The sequence below is a fragment of the Ptiloglossa arizonensis genome, chromosome 7 (assembly GCF_051014685.1).
Source record: "Ptiloglossa arizonensis isolate GNS036 chromosome 7, iyPtiAriz1_principal, whole genome shotgun sequence".
NCBI classification, from domain to species: Eukaryota; Metazoa; Arthropoda; class Insecta; order Hymenoptera; family Colletidae; genus Ptiloglossa; species Ptiloglossa arizonensis.
In genome coordinates this window covers 17,628,941-17,650,878 of record NC_135054.1, presented here as the reverse complement: position 1 = coordinate 17,650,878, position 21,938 = coordinate 17,628,941, and the positions used below count along the sequence as shown (strand labels likewise).

The 21,938-nt window shown below is 38.1% G+C and overlaps 1 protein-coding gene across 4 annotated transcripts; it reads left to right on the top strand.

Annotated features, from left to right (window-relative positions):
* Window positions 1-168: 168 nt before the first annotated feature.
* On the top strand, window positions 169-19,906 carry Acsl (Acyl-CoA synthetase long-chain). 4 transcript variants are annotated; one of them, XM_076317305.1, is made up of 9 exons: window positions 169-545; window positions 8,518-8,624; window positions 16,063-16,417; window positions 16,518-16,886; window positions 17,500-17,895; window positions 17,962-18,274; window positions 18,647-18,910; window positions 19,114-19,389; window positions 19,465-19,906. In XM_076317305.1, the coding sequence occupies exons 2-9, from the start codon at window positions 8,605-8,607 to the stop codon at window positions 19,617-19,619; spliced, it is 2,148 nt and encodes a 715-aa protein (XP_076173420.1). In that variant the 5' UTR covers window positions 169-545; window positions 8,518-8,604; the 3' UTR covers window positions 19,620-19,906. The 4 variants fall into 4 exon arrangements, with proteins under 4 accessions (XP_076173420.1, XP_076173422.1, XP_076173421.1 ...); XM_076317306.1 differs by lacking the exon at window positions 169-545 and adding an exon at window positions 880-1,124; XM_076317307.1 differs by lacking the exon at window positions 8,518-8,624.
* Window positions 19,907-21,938: the final 2,032 nt, after the last annotated feature.

The following is a 21,938-nucleotide window of genomic DNA, read 5'->3' as shown; positions in this document are numbered from 1 at the left end:
ATTATCCCCAACAAATACAATTGGTAATGTTTCTGAAGATTGTGCAACGGTGTTTCGTATATCCATTTCGGTGAATTTCGCTATAGTTTCTTTATTGATTTCCTTAGTTTTAAGCCCACGAATAGCAAGATGGCCGCTTCTGGATCGAGTATGTATAGAGTGGTCGGTGTTTCGCGCTAGCGTTAGTTCGTGTCAGGGTACGGCACGTTCAGTTCCACCGAAATATACTCGGTATCCGCGGTAGCTCAATGTTTGATAGGTTAAAAGTTTGACATGTGTACAGAAAAAAGTGCTCTATATGAAGAAGAAATGATATCATTTGCAAATTACTCGCGCGAATACTGAGTTAGCATTTGAGTGCGCGTTACGTGATATCATCGCAAGTGTAGAATTGGTGGGATCGTTTAAGTTCATAGTATAGAAGCACGTGGTGTTAAGCGTTTTTTCGTTTATCTTATCAAGTGGTATCGTGTCCATCGGATTAGTTTCCTGCTAAGAGACGATTCAAAGAAGTTCGATCTTTACGATCGATAATCGTAACAAATGTAAGAATAGCAAGAAACCCTTTAGTGATGCATTCTTAAAATGAGTACTCAGTTCTGTTATCTGTTACATGTTGAGAGAAAAAACTCATCTCGTTCTCGACGTAATACTGATATTATATCGTATATACATGTAAGCGATCGGTTGCACGCTTGTCTCACGGTCACATGTCCGTCGCGTTTACCCTCTACGGGCGTTGGGCAATATAAAGTACGAGAATTGGGATTCATATCGGGATACAAAGATCAAAGATCATCAGGATATCCTAAGACGCCTAACTGGGGGTACTATGTACGGTACAAGTTCAGTCGTTCGTCAACCACTACGAAGTACGTCACGCCGTGATCGGCTGTCCCTCGTGTCCTTTCCTCTTCCCTCGTTCTTTTACATAGATATACGGTGCGTGTTAAGCACTGATATAAGTACCCACACACTCATCGTTCTTGATTCTTGGATCGCGTATAGTGATAATTTCCTCTCCTGATCGCGGTGGGAAAACTGACTGTTAGTCGACAGAAATTGTCGAACTTGTTAGGTGGAAGAGGCGAAAAAGGCTAGGATAGTCGGTGATTATATAGAAGGTAAGCAATGGTCGTGGTTTATTTTTTATGAACATCATAACATTTTTTTGAGAGAGTTTTCAAAATTTCAATATAGAGTTGATGCAGTTTTTGAAACTGTGCTGTAAAATATTTCTGTGCATACGTAGTACGTGAATTGATCGCAAATAATGTATCTTTTTAATGACAATTGGCACGACGTGCAATTGATTTGTAGTGATTCTCTTGAATCGACTTTGAATCGATCTTGATTCGAACCTCCAGGACGGCACTGTTTGCAAGGTGCAGATCCGATGTCAGTTGGTAGTGTTCTTTTTCTTTGATTTTGACACATGAATACTTTCGCTTTTCTAGTTGTGGTTCTCCACAAAGAAGTCATCGATCCCTCCGTCGGATATTGAATTCACGGTCAAATCGTGCGCGGTCGCTGCTCAGCGCTGTTATCGATGAATGAGCAGATTATGCAAGCGGTTATATTACTTATGCTCGTACACATCTTAACTAGTTTTAAATATTTCTAACAATCTATCTTAACTTATAACTTTGTTCTTTATTCTCAAATCAATTAAATTCAAATCATTTTATCGATATTACACATTTAAGCAAACATAGTACCCTCTATTATCATTATGTATTAATACAAACATTTATCGTCGCATAATTGAACAAATATAATATGATATTCTTATTACACATATAAACATAATATGTAAATTTGATACTATAATACAAGAAAATGCTGTATACACTATATCGAAATTTAAGTTTATATATAAAGTCTGTAGTCCTCGTAGTTTTTCCATGCATCCTGACTGCGGTATGAATGTTCTCTGTCGAAGTAAAATTATTCCTACCGTGGGCATTTCACAATTAACATTTCAATGAGCTGTTAAACATCGAATATTGTAAAATGCCCTAAATAATAACTCATATTTTGACGACCATTCGGTTTATTATTTTTATGTTGATGGTTTTATGTGAATAACAATCAAAATTATTATCCAAGATAAGGCTGTATATAAAATTTCAACTTTTTAATACGTGCCATTTTCGCGATGTAAGCAGCTAAATATTTGAAATACATTGTAAGACTGACATAACTCAAAGATATGTAATTTTTTATTGACTTGCTTCTTTTTCATATATATCTCGTTACATATTCATTCTTAAACATTTCTTCACAGGTGTCTTCGAGTTAAATCTGTGTCATTGTATTTATAATTAATTGTTTCATCGGTGAAGGTTTATTATTATGCATGTAAGTGAAGCGCGTGGGCATTCATAAAACTTTATATAAAACTTTATGCGTTGTATACATAAATATAATTGAGATAAACTGGAAAGTTTTTAAAATTGCCCCATTGGCGTTGTGTGTTAAAGTCTTACCCGGGATAACAGAATTTCTCTAGGTTACATTTCTATTTATGTTTCGAGAAGGGCTACTATCGCGACTTCCGCGCCACGAATGGCAATGTTCTGTATCATCCAATAGGTCGTCAGATGGGACAATAGTAATGTTGGCCAGTAGGTGAAAACAACCGGTGTGATAGTGCATGTTGGTTCCATGCTCACGTAGTCTATTATTTAGTAATGAGAACCAGGTACGAAGTCTTTCACGTTGGATCGATTATTCCTTTCGGTGATCGTGTTCGTTTGTTTATAACGTACTATCTACGAGATCAGATGCACCGAGACAGAATTTGATCGTTCGCTATTTTACCGCTACGAACCTTTAACCTTTAATTAGTACGAGACGCTTGATAATTTTATATATTTTTTGTTACAATTAGGGTTTTTGCAGTAATGGTAGATAAGTGTACGTTCAATAATTTTGATGTAGAAAAATAGTTCAACATTTAAACATAAACCTACACAAAATTATCGCGTACTTATCTTAATTGCAAGAATTTAAGTTTTTCCATCTATTGTGTACAAGTTGACCATTTTTTACTTTCGTTACTAATGCCCATGTATATAATTCTATTTATGCGGCTATTTAATGGTACATTTGAACGTGGTCGACAAGCATGAATTTTAGTAATATTTCGTCGCGATTAGTTTTGATAACACATTGTAAACATACTACGAGCCGTAGCGATGGGGCATATAGACTAATTGTACACGTAGAGTCCGTGTTCACCTTGGCACAACTTAAGCGTAACACGAGTTACGCAGGGTCCGATGTTCAATGTCGTGAAACTCGTTATCTCCGGTCTTCGTGAATCTGTTCATGTTCTCTATCGCTTTTTGTACACTTACACTGTTAATGGTAAAAATTTCTTCGTAAACATTAGTTTTTCCCATTAAATAACGTAACAAGTTTTTTCACGCAAGTAAAACATACGAACGGTTCAAAGTTCGGCTGTTTGCTCGTTACAATCACTATCATCGTAACTTCTTTTTACGATAGTAGACTCATTTTCAGTTACGTTTACCTTGTCGGACTGTTCTATCGAAATATGGTGACTCAAGGGAATTTATCACTTCAAACAACCGTTTTGTTATTATGGATGTCTCATCTGAAACATTCTTTTTCCTGCTTTCACATACACAGGGAGATTTTCTAGGTCAGAGATGACTGGTTTTAAAGTCCTCGAACAGTTTTCTGCTTTCTAACTAATGGAATTATAACGTTGGGGTAGTTCATTTTACAAAATGCAACCGTGCTGTCAAGTAGCCTATATCTATGGTAATTCGATGTAGTAAGATATAATTGGGTTGATGGCGCGCCTTTATTTCCTTTTTCTTCCTCTCTATTACAGAAGCTCGTTAAGGTTGGTCCACAATTGTAAGATCGACCGGTTGTCTAACCTATAGTCCGATCGTAAAGAGAATCGATTTGAAAGACTTATCTCCACTCGTTCCTATATGGGTCATTCTTTCGCTCGAAAACTGAATATTTATTCGACCACTAGTCACGACTTCGAATACGACAGGATGCACGGTAATTTGAAATTAAAATTTACAGGAAGACAATTAACCGTACATCTTTCGTGTAATTTGATTCGATTGTAGCTAACAAATTTCTACTTGTTCAATTTTCATTTTCATTTTTATCAATTCGAACGACTATTATTTGAAATAAATGTTACAATGTTCCGTTACCGGTGTGGGCTTACATTTATGAATTGTACACTCTTAGTGAAAAGTAAAAGTAACGGACACATGGAGCCGATAAATTTTCTATCGCCGGCTCTATACTCAACTCATAAATTTACTTGTCAAGTTGGTAACATATAATCAACGCCTGTTAGTCGATCTTAAGTAAACGATGTCGAATCGAAATCGATGATTCATAAAATTAAGTGGTACCTTTTATTGAATTTATCCGTGTACATATATGGACAAAATCGAATCGAACGAATTACTGGAATATATGTGCAGAATCTGGACTCCAGAATCTGGAATTCAAATGTGAAAGGAAGATACGAGATACGAGAGAGAAAAAGATAGTCAAACAGTATGGTGGGGATAATCGCTCAGTGGCCTTGAGTGGTCAATATTTTCTAATCCGTGTTGGTAAATGGGGTTGTAACTTGATATGTGTTAGCGTTCTTTAATGGTCTGACCATAGCCTTGACGTAAACGGCTTAGAAGCCTGTCAATATCACAGAAACTAGGAAAGCAGTAACTTGGCCATTTCATGATGGTAATAGATGCATCGTAAACGATACATGGAAGGACTATAAGACGATTATATTAATTTTCATCTATTATTGCTCTCGTTATATCGTATTCTAAATATTTAAGTACCTCTCTCGTTTGTCCCGTTTCTTCGCAAAGAATAATTAATTCTAAAGATTCTGAAATATGTTGATACAAGGTTCATTGTATCATCAGGTTATTGATATGAAAGAAGATACCACTTGTAGTGTCTCAAGAATTTTTGATAAGATAATTTTATTATACTTCCATAAAAACCAGCTAGTGGTGCGCTTATATCGGCAAAAATTAACCATATGGAACATTCTAATAGATTTTTGCCTTGTACTTTTTCTGTTATCTATATATACGTGGAAACTATTTAAGTTTTTCTTTTTTAGAAATATTTTGAAGTAAAAACAATTGGACATGTAGTTCAACTTAACTTTATATCACTGAGATTGTATTATAATTAAAGTATGTCTTACAACTATACTCATTGTGCGTAAATAGCTAACGATTTTTAATTTTGAAGATTCTGTGAAGAACCAATGACTCAATCTGTATCTGTTTCTTAAAACCCGTGTGATTCGAGTGACACTACGAGTTTTTTTAATGAGATCAGTGACTAAACAAATCACGGGATATCACGGATGAAATCATCCAAAGCTTTCCTAGAATATAACTTAACCTTTGGTGATATCGATAGTATTTTTATTAGAAAACAAGTGCGATATAAATATTCTGAAATCGTGTGTAATGCACTTGGAATTAGAGTTATAAATACTTTTTACAATATAAAAATGATCGTTATTTAATAATCCTTGAAAAAATGAAATAGTGGTTACATCACTGAAATAATCTTAGTTCGTTAGGGTCTTGAACGCAAACCAAATCGTCGAAACGTTTTATCTGTAGAAAGACGGGTTATCTTGTTGTACGATGTTCATGGTATTTTTCCAGGATCTGGGACCTTATCCGTGCTCGTATCTACACATGGATATAATCTGAAATATCTATGTATGTGTATAGTGTCTACGCTGTATTGAGCAATAGTTCTGGACCTCTAATCGTTACTTGACCTCGCCCCCGCTATCTAAAAGATGTTTATTATGTCTATCATTCTTAACCTCACATTATGATAAAGATTTTTGCGTGAAATTAATAATAAAATTGATTTTACAGCCGTCTTCGTGCAACGTGGACAAATTGTAGCATTTACATTGAAAGAATCAAGTTATTTGTAAACAATTTTGAACTTTGATTCAAGTCAACGTACTCGTTGTGAAAAATAGTTAAAGTTAAAGTAACATTGTTATTTTTTTCCACTTGATTCATTCGTTAAAAAATTGCTGAACAATCGAGCGATGAACACCCGTTAGATATGAGTCGCTCGGTAACCCCGTTGTCTATTTTCAAAGAGGACAGAGTTCCACATGTGCCTCTCTCGACTTGTTGTTATTTTTTTTTTCCCTCCGCTATTGGTGTCGCTGTAGTTGCCCCGATACGAGCATTTATTTGGAAGGTCGAGCAAAAGCGTGGATCTAATTTTGGTCACGGGCATTGCGCGTGATTTTTCCTCTTTGCTTCTTGTATCCGTACAGTTTAGTATAAACTGAATTTACCTCGTACAGTCGAACGACTTCGCTTATTCTGCAATGGACTTTATTCTCCAGACTGGATGATCTGTATTGGATTTTGCGGCTTTCACTTTCTCGCTGCATTGATCGATTGGATTCTCTTATTTATTTACCAGGAAAATCATTGTTTGTTCGAGAAGCCAATTTTTAATCAAAACACGTCCAATTTTTGAGCGAGAACAAAACTTCGTTTATCCAACACGAAAGTACACCTTCACGATCTTTCTTCCGCATTATTTGTCTTATCTATTGATTACGGATAAAAAAAAAACATTTCTTTTGTCCCAATTATTCGTTGCAATGCTGCACGCCTAGACATTTTACCGAATCGTTTATTTCTTGAACGACGTTACGAGTAAACAAGGAAATAATTGAGATTTCTATTTTTTGTATTCAAGGACGAGTGATGTAAATGTTGGTAATTCCTGATAGTTTCTTGTGCAATAACATTGAAGAAAAAAAAAAAAGAAAAACAACTGGAACGGAAGTTTTCCGTTGTGCGTAATTAATTGTTAAATTTAAACTTGAGCGCCGGTAAACGTTTCTCACTGGAAATCGATGAACTATATTAGTAAAACGTTACGCGATATTTTTGGCTCTATACCAGGAATCGATGCTCTGATTACATTTCATTGATTGTACAATTTGAATGCGTCACATATTTTTATTATATCCAGTACGCAGTTTTCGACTACCAGCCTAGATATTTGCATACCAATGAATAAAAATGTCCAGGTACGAATATCCGGTCGTTTAGCCTGGCCGATTAATTTCTTGATCTTTATTGATTTAAATTGTAAATTTAATCTGTAGCTTCGCATTAGATTCAGACTCGTCAAGACGCAAATGCGTATATAAAAATTGTTATACCGTATACGTGTACCGTAATCGTATAATGATAATAGTAAGAGATCGAAGAATAAAATTAACATTTCACATTGATTCTCAGCTACCGTGACACGAACGTGTGATAAATCAGCACGGGGTAGAACGTCGAGGGTAAAGTGCACTTGACCGATTCATATGTCATAGTCGGTAGACCTTAAGACTGCAAGCGAATCGAATCATCTTGACAGTCTTCTGTAATTCATATACAATATTCGCAACGTAGATACGGTACAGAATCGAAAGGAATATTACAAATAGTCGTTTTCGTCGTCTTTCCAGTATTCCGTTCGCGGTGTTTACATATTAAACTGCGATGTTGCTTCGTTGAGTATAGGATTCGCACCGGGGGAAGATAATTCTGGTACGAGACCAGACCGTATCTTTTTATAACATACTATATTATACTATAGCATCTGTTACTTGGCAAGCGGTAGACGGAGAGGTGTTTGTATGGAGAAAGGAAGGCGAAGGTGAAGGTGAAGATGAAGGTGAAGGATATGTGTTTCGTCGAAGCTTGTAGTGGCCACTTTGGTGGCGCTATCTAGCGGGCTTATTTCATTTTAGGAAGAAAGATTTACACAAAGAGATCGATTATACGAAATTTTTCAGGAGGGAGGATCAACGGTAGACGTTCTGTCGGTGAATCCAGAAAGTAAATATCGTTACGGTTAGAAAGTATTAAGAATACCCGTAAGCAGCGTCGTTTATAAATATTTGCGTGCTTCGTGATGTCGCTTTATAATATTCCCTCGTTCGTATCACTCGGAGAACACGTGCGAATTGTTGCGGTACAGATTTAATTTGGTATTCAAATTGAAGAATATTTTAACAAATATATATATATATATATGTTATCAATATTACGTTATACACATTACGATATCATAAGTGATTCAATTGTAAACACAATTATAATTTTTATTGAAAAACTTTGACGTTGCCGACTATTACATAGTTGATAATAACTATGTATCGCGTGCAGCCAGCTCTTATCAAGGCAACTGCAAAGTGTTTGTTATTCTTAAATGTTTGACATACGATCGCTTTGTTTGAGAAATCGACATCGCTTATTCGTTAAATATCTCAAGGTCGCGACAGAATTACCGTTGTTATCGCAGTGAAGAGGAATTGGTATTTACGTCGAGAACGATGTTGTGTTGATACAGTTGCTTCAGGAGAGTGATAATAAAGAGTACTACTTAACCTGTTAACCATTTCGATTTTGGCAATGGTTTTTCTTGCAGTGTCATTAATCCGCATCAAAGCAACCCTTGTTATAGTACCGGAGGTACATATCTCTTGGCATTAAGGGGTGACCAGAATTTGCCACCATGATCGTGGAGGACGAACAGTGAGTCGTAGTAATCATTGATATAGACAACTAACTTACTCTTTCTACGCTCTATTGTTGTAAATAGATTTCCTACGGCATGCACCTACGCGCGCAACTTTGCATGCGCATGCACATACTTTTTCCCGCGAAGGTATGCATTAATGTAAACAGTAGTTACTCTTAAATCTGGCCAACGTAACACAATCTCTTCAAATAACAAACAAGACATTTTTTACAAAATTTCCGTGTGTTCGAGCACTCCGATAAAAAACTGTTTTAGTGGTATTTTGGATAGAATTAGACGAATAATAATTTATCTGCGATGTAATATATTTAAAAATATACTCGAATAAAATTGTTTCATAATTGATGGTTATTCGTTACGATTTGATGAAATTTTCGAAAGATAATCACGACGGGGTGGTGTCAGTAATATTTTACATTAACTAAGTTTTATTATAAGGTTACTAAGTGTTATTATAAATTAACATCTATTACAAAGCTAGAATTCCTAATGTTGCGTAAGTTGAATATGTAGGAGTTAATAATCATACGGGATTATTATTAAAATAGAATACGATTGAGACTGTCAACGATCGTTATTGGATAATCATTTATTGATTTACGTTTCTTATTTGTCATTCGAAGCACCGTTTGAATGTGAAAGATTTATCGTCTTAAATCATTGTGGTTTTATTTCTCGATATACAGAGGTAATTTTGCAAATGGATACTACGAGGGTATGAATTTACTTTCGTAAATTTGAAAATTATTTACTTTGAAATATACGTTGTACAGAATATTCGAAAGAACAGGCACTTAAAATTTCATTGATTTCGAAGAAACGATCGCGATCGAACAATACATTCTATCTGTGACTCGCTCTGTCGTAAACGCTATTTTTTTTTTCATAATTTTTCACAATCGAGTACTTTACATTCTTTATTCTTTACATTGGAACGTAACAATTTCTATTACCCACGAACTCGATAAATTTTGCAGATTACAAAAGAACTTGTTACACTCAAAGATAGCTAAGGCACAATATTTCGATAACGAAAATATTATTCGTAACGGTCGAGAAATTGTTGTTTCGTTTAGAAAAAGCGTCGTAAAATTCCCGCGAGAGTTCGAGAAAAGTTACAATAGTTTATCTCCGCGAATGAACCGAGTAATTAATGCAACTGGCGTTTATCGCATTTTCATACGGCGTGATTTAACACTGGTCTTGATCTTTAGACCGTCATTCATGGACGGTCTTCCTCTCTAGTTTAGATCGGCGTTGTGTACAAGGGAAGCCCTTCGTGTGGTTTAGTTTTCTTCCACGGTCAATTGTGTTACGTTCGCGTCGTACACAAGGTGGCATCGCCCCGAGTCGAGGTAAAAGATTTCGGCCGTTGAAGGTCACTCGTAGTACAAATCACAACCGACACTATCCTGATTATTACGATTTAGCGACGTGTCTCAGCGGTTATCGCGTATAGGCGGAAGCGATATAGTGAACTTCATGCATAGTGTCAAGTGTCGCGTAACGCTATATCCTTTGCACACAAGCCGCTAATTGTGTTTCTCATCTTTCATTCCAGAGAAACTCGCCATCCGAGTTTGTTAAACCTTCAAGGTGCTATATTTGGATTAAAATTAGTCCGAGAGGTACTTAAACCGCTACATTTGGATTGAAATTAGTCCGAGAGGTACTTAAACCGCTACATTTGGATTAAAATTAGTCCGTAGGTCTTTGAGGTGCTTGGATTAAAATTGATCGATCGTTCAAGGTTACCGAGGAACGTACCCTCGGTTGCTTTGTCTCCTCTCTTGAACGGAGAGGTAACTTTCTATAACGTTACGTGAAAGTGTAAATAGAATTCAAAATCGAGGGAACGATCCCGAACAATCGAATTCGATCCGAATCGTAGTGTCCTGTATTTGCAAAGAATACGTTTCTAATAAGTTCTCGACTCTCGCGACACTCCGTCTTCTTCGCTACATCTCTTCCACCTATAATACCAATGACGATCAATAACGGTCAATACCGATCGGTATTGATCTATGCTGATTGAAAGCAGTGGGGACAGTGTCGTTGAGCGTTCGAAAGGAATCTTTTGCCTCGATAAGAGCGTAAGATCGGAGACAATGATTTTTCTCCGATGAGTGACTCCGGATAGGACGTTGTCTGGGTGTACCGAGAGAATGTAATACTTGGTTCGCGACCGCAGAGGACGAAGAGACCATGTGCGTGACGCGAGACCCGTTCACCGCATCGCCATCGACCATGGTTGCTTGCTTGCGCGTCTGTCTCGAGCTAACGACGTTCAAAGTCCTTCGAGATATTCGAATCTCGTGCGCTTGTCGCCTGTCTGCTGTCACGCCACGCTTTCGCTCGTGTGCGTACCAGTCGTTACTGTACCATGTACAGTGTGTCCCACTGAACTTTGTTCGATTATATTGTCAAAACGATTGGATATGTAAGAGAACGTTACACGATCAAATTGGAATCGTTACGTGCATTCGTGTATTCTTCTCGCGACGAAACTCCTCGGTATTTTTTCAACCAGTAACTGGATCATTTCTCGACCAGGAACGACTCCCCCGAGAACGACGAGATAATTCGTCGTGGCTCGGTACAGTGGATTTTTATAGGTTGAGTTAATTCGTGCTGTTCGATGTAGTGTTAATCTTGCGCGACGAGTTAACTCGTCATGTACGGTTCAGTGTTAATCTCGATCGACGAGTTATCTCGTTCTGCTCAGACTAGTACTGATTTCACAGGACGAGTTAATCCGTTTTGTTCAGCCTAGTGTAAAGAACGAGTTATCTCGTCCTATTCGGTCTAGTGTTAATCTCGATCGACGAGTTATCTCGTCCTGCTCAGTCTAGTGTTGATTTCACAGGACGAGTTAATCCGTCTTGTTCAGTCTAGTGTAACTTTCAAACGACGAGTTAACTCGTCCCGCTCACTCTAGCGCGAATCTTACCCGACGAGTTAACTCGTCGCTGCTCGATACAGTGGCATGTTTCCACGAGCTGACTCATCTCGTTCAATGCGGAGACATTCTCGCACGACGAATAGACTCGTCTTTCTCGGTTAACGAGGATGTATTAATATTCGCGAAATATTTGTTCCAACGTTTCTTCTATTTTTTTTTTTTATATATCATTCGGTTTTGTGGGACACGCGGTACATAACGGAGCGCAGGAATAGTATAACGACGACCAACGTGGGGTAAAAGTGAGAAGAATGTAAAATGTGGAATCGTCCGGCCCGATTGTTTCGGTTAATTCGATGCAATTGTTACAGAATGTAAGAAAAACATGCATGCAACAGCTTGAAAGATCCCCGTGAATTGGTCTTTCTTTTCTTTTTTTTCTTTCCTTCGTATTGTTCGCTCAATGCTCGACGTACGAAATCGTCGTATCGAACGCCCGCAAGATTCAATGGAATCGAGAAATCGTGGAAAAATAAACGTTCGATCGTAATCAGTACGGATCATGGTTTCATTGAAAATCGGCCTTCGAGTGCCTCGTGCAATTACTGCGTTAAGGAAGGCACATCTCTTTATTTGCACAAGTGATACTTAACCCCGTAAGTGAAACTTTTGTAGACTATGAAGCATGCTCGGAATGCTCGCACATTGCGCGTTCTTCTTTACTAACGTACATTATACGGAATGTCGGCTGTGTAATATCTGAAAAAGTTCACGATCGTTCACGAAAGTGTTCCTGCATTCCACGTATCAAGGAGAACGTATTCCGTTAAGGTATCGATAAAACAGAAGAAAGTGCTAGATCGAAGGCACAATTTACGATATAGAATTAAACGTATAACGAACGCGTAAAAAGTAGAGAACATACGTACGAAAGAAACGAAAATATTTTACATCGGTCGGGGAAAAAAATCAATCTCCAGTGCAAGCTTTTTCGACAATTGTTTCTACAAACGAGCTGTATTTCCTCCCTCGAGAATTAAAAATTAAAAATCACTTTCGTCGCAAGTTCACAGAGCGGGAGAACAATTCGTTCCTTTCGCGTACAAAACTGTGTCTACGCTAGTGAAATAGTACACGATTTAAGAACAAACGAATCGCAATGTACACTTTATCGAGCTTTCTTAACTCTTTGCACTCGAAGCGTACTTCTCGCACTCGAAGGTAAAAATAAATCGTACAGTTACTTTGGAACGTCACTTATTCGCTTCGACGTTCCGTGTATTTTAACATTTTATCGAGACGCGATATTTCGATCTCAGGAAAGATTAGATTAGACTAGGTAGGGCGATTTGGAGTCGCCTCTAGAATGCAGAGGGTTAATATCGTTAATTGTAGCAAGTAATTGCGTAGTGGATGTTACGTGTAACGTACATTTTTGATTATCTTGGACTTATTTTTAGAATTGAACAACCAACCCCAAGACACGTAGGAAAGAACACACGGCGAGTTCTTCTTTCTATTTTCAGGCTTTTTCTCGTTGTACGTTCGTCTGTACGTTGCATCCTTCTTCCGGTCGACACACTCGCGTGTGGTTCATTCAACGTGAGAATGACCAACGGAACGTGCACGACCAGAAGATAAACCGAAACGCGCAATTGCTTGGCACCGTCGAACCTACCGATTACGAAATCACCTGATCGTGAAATTCCCGCGCACTGTTTTCGCATAGTTGCATGCCTCGAGACGATAGGCTCCCTGTTTTTATTCACGCCTCGTGAACGTCGCAAGGATATCGCGAAACAGACTAGCACGCGAGCTTGAAACGAATATGGAAGCCGTGAAACGTATCCTCGTATTACCACGCCTGGGTCCGGAAAGACCCGAAGAGACTCGGGCATCGTTCAACGTTAGTACAATTTCCCTTGGATATTAAGAAAGATACGATGAATAAATGAATACAGAAATTGTATTCTAAATATTTGTGCAAGGTCGAGTTAGGTATCAGAAAGAATCATTTGAATATTAAGAAATATACAATAAAGCAATAAAATTTGTATTCTAATTATTTGTGCAAGGTCAGGTTAGATATTAGAAAGAATCCTTTGAATATTAAGAAAGATACAACAAAACGATAAAATTTGTATTCTAAATATTTGTACAAGGTCAAGTTGGATATTCGAAAGAATTCTTTGGAGATTAAGAAAGACACGACAAAACGATAAAATTTGTATTCTAAATTATTGTGCAAGGTCATGTTATTTATTAGAAAGATTCCCTTGGATATTAAGAAATATACGATAAAGCAATAAAATTTGTATTCTAATTATTCGTACAAGGTCGAGTTGGATATTAGAAAGATTCCCTTGGATATTAAGAACGATACGATGAAACGATAAAATTTGTATTCCGAATAATCGTGCAAGGTGAAGTAACGGGTCTGTTTGGACCCAGGTGTGGTCTCTTCCGTGGTCGCCTAAATGTCTGGGCGAAGGTTAAGGGTAAACGATGAATTCGCAGTAACGAGCGACGAAGCTCTTTGGTCTTTCGGTCGGAGATGACATTTCTAGATGCAATGATCATCGAGAACCCGATCCGTGGAATGGAAATGTTGTCACTCTGTTTACAATTTGCATTGGCTCTGCTGGCCCACAACTGGTCGAGTGAAAGACACTTGTTACATAACTTGCACGATGGGATCAATTTACTCCTCATGGGACAAATAGCTCGAACATACGCTTAATTCGTTACGGAACTGTAAATTGTAAAATCAACGGTAGGGATTGCCATCGTGTAAAATATTCAACGTAGCTAGGAATTATCTGTGTAATTCGGCGGCCCGGAACATTTCGGTTAGGTCGTAATCTTGTAAACCGTGAACACGGATGTATCGAAATAACAATGCGATTACGACACCGGTTGTGGGCTATACGGAAGTCGTTAAAGCGTTTTAATAAAACGATTCCGTTGTACCGTTTTATCCGACGTGTGTTATTTTTTTTTTTTTTTTATTTACTAAAGCGCGTACTAGTCTATCGATATTGTACGGTACACTAGCTCGAATTGAGCAGTAGTATTACCACGATGATTGATCATTTCCGGAATTTCTTTCGAGTTGGAACTCGAGTTGAACATTCGAACGAACAACATTCGCGTAACGAGCCATGTTCTCTTAAAAAGAGGTTTTCGCAGTTATTGTTGCTCCCACGAAGACTCACGGGCACTGGACATTGGCAGTGGAGTAGAAGTAAAATACTTTGGCCATTGATGGTCGCTTCTCTCGTCTGACAATGAAATTGTAGCGCGTTCTTTACTCTGGTTACAAGCACATTAAAAATATGCGAAGACAGTGGCTCGTGCTTCTACTATGGTACTATTAGTATGCAATATTATTACCGATCCTGTACAGTGCTGATACTGATTCTCATACTACAGTAGTTTTACTCATTCCGATATACTGTATAATACTGCTACTATTACTAATGCTTTGCCGTATAACACGAGTATTGATACTGATACTGAGTAGTCTTGAGTAACTTACATTAATAATGCACTACGATACCGATACTGTGAGCGATGTAGTATTGTTACTAGCGATGTAGAGATTTCAGGACAGTAGAGTACCGATACTTATCAATACTCATACTTCACGCTGATATTAACATTGGTTTGGTACTTACCAATACATATACTCGCTTCCAATGCTGATATTAATACCGATACTTATCAATATTCATACTTACTTCAGACGCTGATGTAAACACCGTTACTTATCATACAACATTCATACAATATTCATACTGGTATTTACCAATACTTATACTCACTCCCAATACTGATAATATCGATACTTACCGCTAAGCATACTCATCTCATACTTAGCTCAGACGCCGATGTAAACACTGATGCTTAACAATAGCGATACTTACCAATAGCGATACTCACCAAAACCGATACTTACCAATACCAACACTCACGAATACCAATACTTACGAATACCGATACTTACCAATACTGATACTCACGAGTACCAATATCTATGAGTACCGACACTTACGAATACCGATACTTACCAATACCAACACTCACGAATATCGATACTTACCAATACCAACACTCACGAATATCGATACTTACCAAATACTTATACTCACGAATACCAATACTCACGAATACCGATACTCACGAGTACCGATACCTACGAATACCGATACTTACGAATACCGATACTTACGAATACCGATACTTACGAATACCGATACTTACGAATACCAATACTCACGAATACCAATACTTACGAGTACCGATACTTTCCAATACCGATTCTTACCAATAACTATACGCGACTCCGCTACCGACATTAATATCAACGCTTGTATTATTCCTGCAGTACTGACAAACCATTGGCAATCTTTTCCAAAAGTACAAGGGCTTAGACACGGAAGCCTCGTGAAGCGTTAACGAGGAAGTGATCCAAGGATACAAATCACTTGTAAGATACGAATCTTTCTAACCTCGTGTCTCCATTCCAGGGAAATGGAAGGTTTCTGGATCAGCGGGGCGATCCACGCGATCAAGGCGCTTTCGTACGTGTACGATCTGCTGACGTTTCCAGTCTACCTCATACTGCAACGGCCCTGGGGGAAGAGGAAGGCATCGAGGAGGATCAAGGCACTGCCAGTCGCGAAGGATGATCACAGCGTCACCTACAGAAGCATTGACCCTCCAGGGCCGATGCACGTTACCCTCGAGCGTGAAAAGATCGACACGCTCGAGAAGATGTTGTGCTGGGTCGTGAACGTCCACGGCGATAAGAGGTGCCTCGGTACCAGGCAAATCCTCGCCGAGGAGGACGAGCTTCAACCCAACGGGCGAATATTTAAAAAGGTACTCGAGAACAGGCCGTTTCGTTTATCACGAGACAACGTTACGAATCGGTAGTAGTACAATGGACCAATTGATCGATCGTTTATTTTTTCTTTCGCAGTATAAAATGGGAGAGTACAAATGGAAGTCGTACACGGACGTGAACAGGCTCGCGATCTCGTTCAGTCGTGGTCTGAAGGAAATGGAAATCACGTCGCGCAAGAACATCGTGATATTCGCGGAGACCAGGGCCGAATGGATCATCGCGGCCTACGGATGCTTCAAACAGAATCTGTCGGTGGTCACCATCTACGCGACATTGGGCGACGATGCCATCGCTCACGGTATCAACGAGACGGAGGTCGACACTGTTATAACCAGTCACGAATTGCTGCCAAAGTTCAAACGTCTTCTTGAAAAAGTATCGGCCATTAAAACGGTGATTTACATGGAGGATCAGTTGAAACCTACCGACACTTCTGGTTACAAGGTAAATTACGAACGTGAAAGTTCAGAGTTCTCTGGTTCGTCACATTTGCAATGTTAATGTTCCAACGTTGATGCAAATTAATGGAACGGTTAATGAATATTAAGATATGATAATACACGAGATGTGTATTTATAGAATCTAATTTCTTATCTCCACGTTTTTCGAATTGTTTTATTATGAGTGATAAATCGAATCACGTCCTGTTATAATTAGTTCTAGAAAAGAACATGGAACACATTGATAAGACAATATCGGTAACGCGGGTATCGGATCGGGGTCGATTGTACCGTCCATTTTTCTTATTTACGGTTACTTTTATCGGTGTACCACTTATAAAATTGATCGTTGGATAAATATTGAATAACCAACAACAAATTTATCAACGCTCTATGTACTAGATCTCGGAACTTAGGACTCCTTGTGTAACATCATTTTACGTAATGCGCTACGTGTACACGTATTGGATTGATTGTAAAAATAAAAGTATATTCAATTGTTGTGTAATGTAATGTACGAGATAATGGTCAAGCGAAGTAAAATAATGTTTGTATTTAGCATAATACAAGACGACACGGATACGCTATTATAATGTTGTATCGTTTTTATATTGTAGGATAACGTGAGGCTTATACCATTTTCCGATCTAATTAAAAAGGGTAACGAATCGAACGCACCCTTGTTGTCGCCACGGGCTGAGGACACTGCAATCATAATGTACACGTCGGGTTCTACCGGAGTGCCAAAAGGTGTAATTCTGTCTCATTTGAACATTATGTCCACATTGAAGGCTTTCTGTGATGCTGTAGAAATTAAATCAAACGACGTCTTCCTTGGATTTTTACCTTTGGCTCATGTTTTCGAGCTGCTCGCTGAAAGTGTATGTCTTCTGACTGGTGTGCCTATTGGCTACAGTTCACCACTCACCATGATCGATTCGAGTAGCAAGATTCAGAGAGGATCTAAGGGAGACGCGTCCGTTTTGCACCCAACCTGTTTAACCGCTGTACCGGTAAGATTCCAAATTAATGTATAACAATAATCCATTCTGTGAGCATTTCTCCTATCTGGTTTTTAGCTCATTCTCGACCGTATCTCCAAAGGCATAAACGAGAAGGTGAAGAAATCAGGTGCGTTCCGACAAGCGATCTTCAAGTTTGCTTACGAGTACAAACTGAAATGGATGAAACGCGGTTACGATACACCGTTCTTTAACAAATTTATCTTCGGAGCTGCAAGGCAAGTTCTTGGTGGACGAGTTAGACTTATACTCTGTGGTGGTGCACCTCTTTCCCCAGACACACATAACCAAGTCAAAATTTGTCTCTGTGTTACTGTAACACAGGGATATGGCCTCACGGAAACAACTTCGTGTGCTACCGTTATGGATGGTATGTACCTTCTATCGAAAGATTCGTCGTTCGATACATTATAGAAATGTTAGGTTCTACAGGTGAATCGAGTAGGAGTTTTATTTTATTAACATTGACAATGTTTAGAGTTAAGTAAACCGTGTGCCAAAGTATGTACAATTGTACATATATTCCTAGAACAACTTTTTAATCTTTCCACTCCCAATTCAAGTTTTTACAATTTACTTTCGAACTTCTACTCTCGAATAGGCCCTCTTAAACTCTCAACTAATTCTTTTAACCACAGACCAATCCACTCCTTAGTCGTACTGCACTTTTAATCCTCCTGCACTGCACAAGAAGTGCGTTCACCCTTACAATTTTGAATTACGCGAGACATTTTTCTTTCAGTACACGATAGAAGCACGGGAAGGGTAGGAGCACCGACCACGGTTTGTGACGTTCGTTTGGAAAATTGGGAAGAAGCTGGTTACAGAGTGACAGATAAACCGTATCCTAGAGGAGAAATCCTTATCGGAGGTGCGAATGTTTCGGTTGGTTACTACAAACTAGGAGACAAAACGAAGGAAGACTTCTTCGTGCAAGATGGAAGGCAATGGTTCAGAACGGGTGACATCGGGGAATGCCACGAAGACGGTTGCATAAAGATTATTGGTACGGTCGAATTTTAATATTACTTTTTCTTTTTTAAGAAAGAAAAAGATTACAAGTACACAAGCTTGGATCCTTCTGATTACAGTAAAATATATGAAAATTAAAAAAAATTTTACAAACAAGTATCTTATCGCTATTCCTTACCGAATAAGACACCTTTATAATAATAACTTCTTTTAATTTCGTCAAAATGATCTTTGTAGACCGGAAGAAGGATCTAGTGAAGTTGCAACTTGGCGAATACGTATCTCTGGGGAAAGTGGAGACAGAATTGAAGACATGTCCGGTCGTGGAAAATATTTGTGTCTACGGAGATGGGCATAAAGCTTACACGGTGGCGTTAGTAGTGCCCAATCATTACTATTTAGAGCAGATTGCCAGGAATGTCGGTGTCGTTGACAAAACCTTCGAAGAACTCTGCGAGGATCCGCAAGTGGAGAAAGCAGTATTGCAAGAGCTGGTTGAACAAGCTAAAAAGTGTAAATATTTGAGATGTAATATTATTTTTTGATCAAAGTCTAACGAATAACATTGGATTTGTTTTTCTTCTATAGGCCAGCTTCAAAGATTCGAGATACCTGGGGCTGTAACACTGTGCCCCGAGCAATGGTCGCCAGACATGGGATTAGTAACAGCTGCGTTCAAGCTTAAGAGGAAAGCGGTTCAAGAACGATACCAACACGAAATAAACAGAATGTACGCTTCGTGATGTCGCGTTAAGTCTTGTAAGAAGTGTAACGGATGAAGTGATTCGAAATTTAAACTTCTTCGTCCGACACTACGGTACCTCGACGACCTTTATATGAGTTGTGAGCCGAGGTCGCATGGCCGATTGCGGAGCACACCTCAGACTTCGGAACATCGTGCATTTTCTCAGTTTTCTTTCTGCGATAAGTGGAAAAGGTATACCTCTAATATGGGTAAGGTTTATTCGATGTCACAAAGCGCAAGGTGTAGTATAAATGCAACATATATTAAAGATTAAAAATGTCTGTCCGAGGGTGTCTTGTTACTCAATTCGGTTTCTCATTTCGGACTCAAGGATCTCGGTCTTTGGTCGTGAAATATTGGAAGGCTATGGTTATCAAGGAGGAGCGATGTGCGCGTACGTAAAGCATCCTGTAACATAATTGTCTCGATATATGATGCGAGGTGTATGAGCGAAAACAAACAAATGGTGCAAGACGACTGCTTCCTAATTGGGAAAGTTGTCGCTTTTCTTCCTTCGAAATTTATATGTCCGTCTTAATAATATACTCATTCCTTGTAGTAAACCTAATATAATGTTCCCTGATATAAACAATTAACATTATGGGAAATCGATTTGTCAGTTGGTTTGCAACCGCACTAATTTTGTAAGTTCACAACTCGTATGGTGTACTTACTTCAAGTATTATTCAAAATCGACGAGTTCCATTTTTGCAAAAACAAATGAAAATATGGCTCCTCGAGGAAAGAGAGAGAGTGAGAGTTGCTCTGTTCTATAATTAAACTATATATGTACATACAGAAATTTGAACAAGTCAGCTTTTACTTATTATTAATATGAAAGCGCGTGGCGTTAGATTTACTCGAATACGTTCAATTATGCCTTCTGAATAGTGATTAATTTGTTTCGTCCATGTAACGTCTGTATAGTACGTGTCTGTATAATACGTTCTTGCCTATTTTTAAACTATTATCATCTCGAAGCATCACTGATATAATTTTTTTCTCTCCATTTACAGCAGAACGGTATTTTTACGTGTGTGCGTGAGTCCGTGCGCGTATGGATGTTTGTTTTATTGTTGTGTGTGCTTGAATGCATACATTTGTCCGTGCAAAGATACTAGGTAGGAGTGTACGGATACCCATGATTTCTGGTACCCGTACACTTCTGAAACCAGGAAGTAATGTGTGTGAGCTTATAAAAGGAAACGATGTTTACAAAGTAAGGAAATTGTTCTAATAATTTTTAGTCTTCCCATTCGCCGATATTCGCCAATACTTCGACCATCTTTATTCAGAATTTCTTTGAGTGTATCAATTTCTTCGACTTTACAATAGATTCGATTGTTCGATTCGCTTAGCGTTAAGGTTCGCTTAACGAATTTCTTCACCGGTTTATTCACACTGAATCACGTTGTTTCGCACGAATTCTATTTGTGACTGACAGTCTTCCTTAAGCTTAATGAAAAAAAAAAAAAAAAAAGAATATATATATATATATATATATGTGTTCTGTCGGAATATTGTTGCACAGGACCAACGTCCGCAATAGTATCAATGATATATATTTTGCAAATGCTTTTGGTCGAGCATCTTTAATCGAGCGAACGAATCGTATCACGTTCGATATGATTTTTTAACTTTAGTTGAAGTTCGTGGAGAAATATGGGGCGTTGAGTAACGGTTATTGTATCGTATGATATCATGTTGATGGCACATTTCGAATGCTTAGTATCTAAGTATTGATGTTAACGATGCGTAAATAAGAAACGAAAGAATTGCTTCATAGTTTTGCTTATATTTTGCGGCTTGTTGAATCGTGAGTATACAGAATTGTGAGGGGGCAGATGCTGCGTGGATTCGGGAGGATATTGATCGGCAGGTCGTTCTCCTTTTTCAATCGCGTTGAGAGTTCCTGCGCTAGCTGAACGTGCGTTATGAGTTGTTACAGATCCCGTTAATAGTTTCTATAAATTATTAAAATACTGTGTAACAGTAGGTTGGAAATTGCCAATTGTCATTTGGATATAATCATACCATCGATATATATTGTTTATATGATTATTATTATTATTACTATGATTATGATTATTATTATTATCATTATTATTATTATTATTATTATCATCATTATTATTATTACAATTATAATTCTGAAATTATGATATACAAAAAATAAATGTACAGATATGTAGTATACGCAATTAGTACTCTGATTATGATTCATTTATTTTGGTTTTGTGATCAATCGTAGTTGCGGTAACTCTGTTAGGAATATTATTTTGTAAGCGATGTACATTAATTTTACAGCCTCGACAAT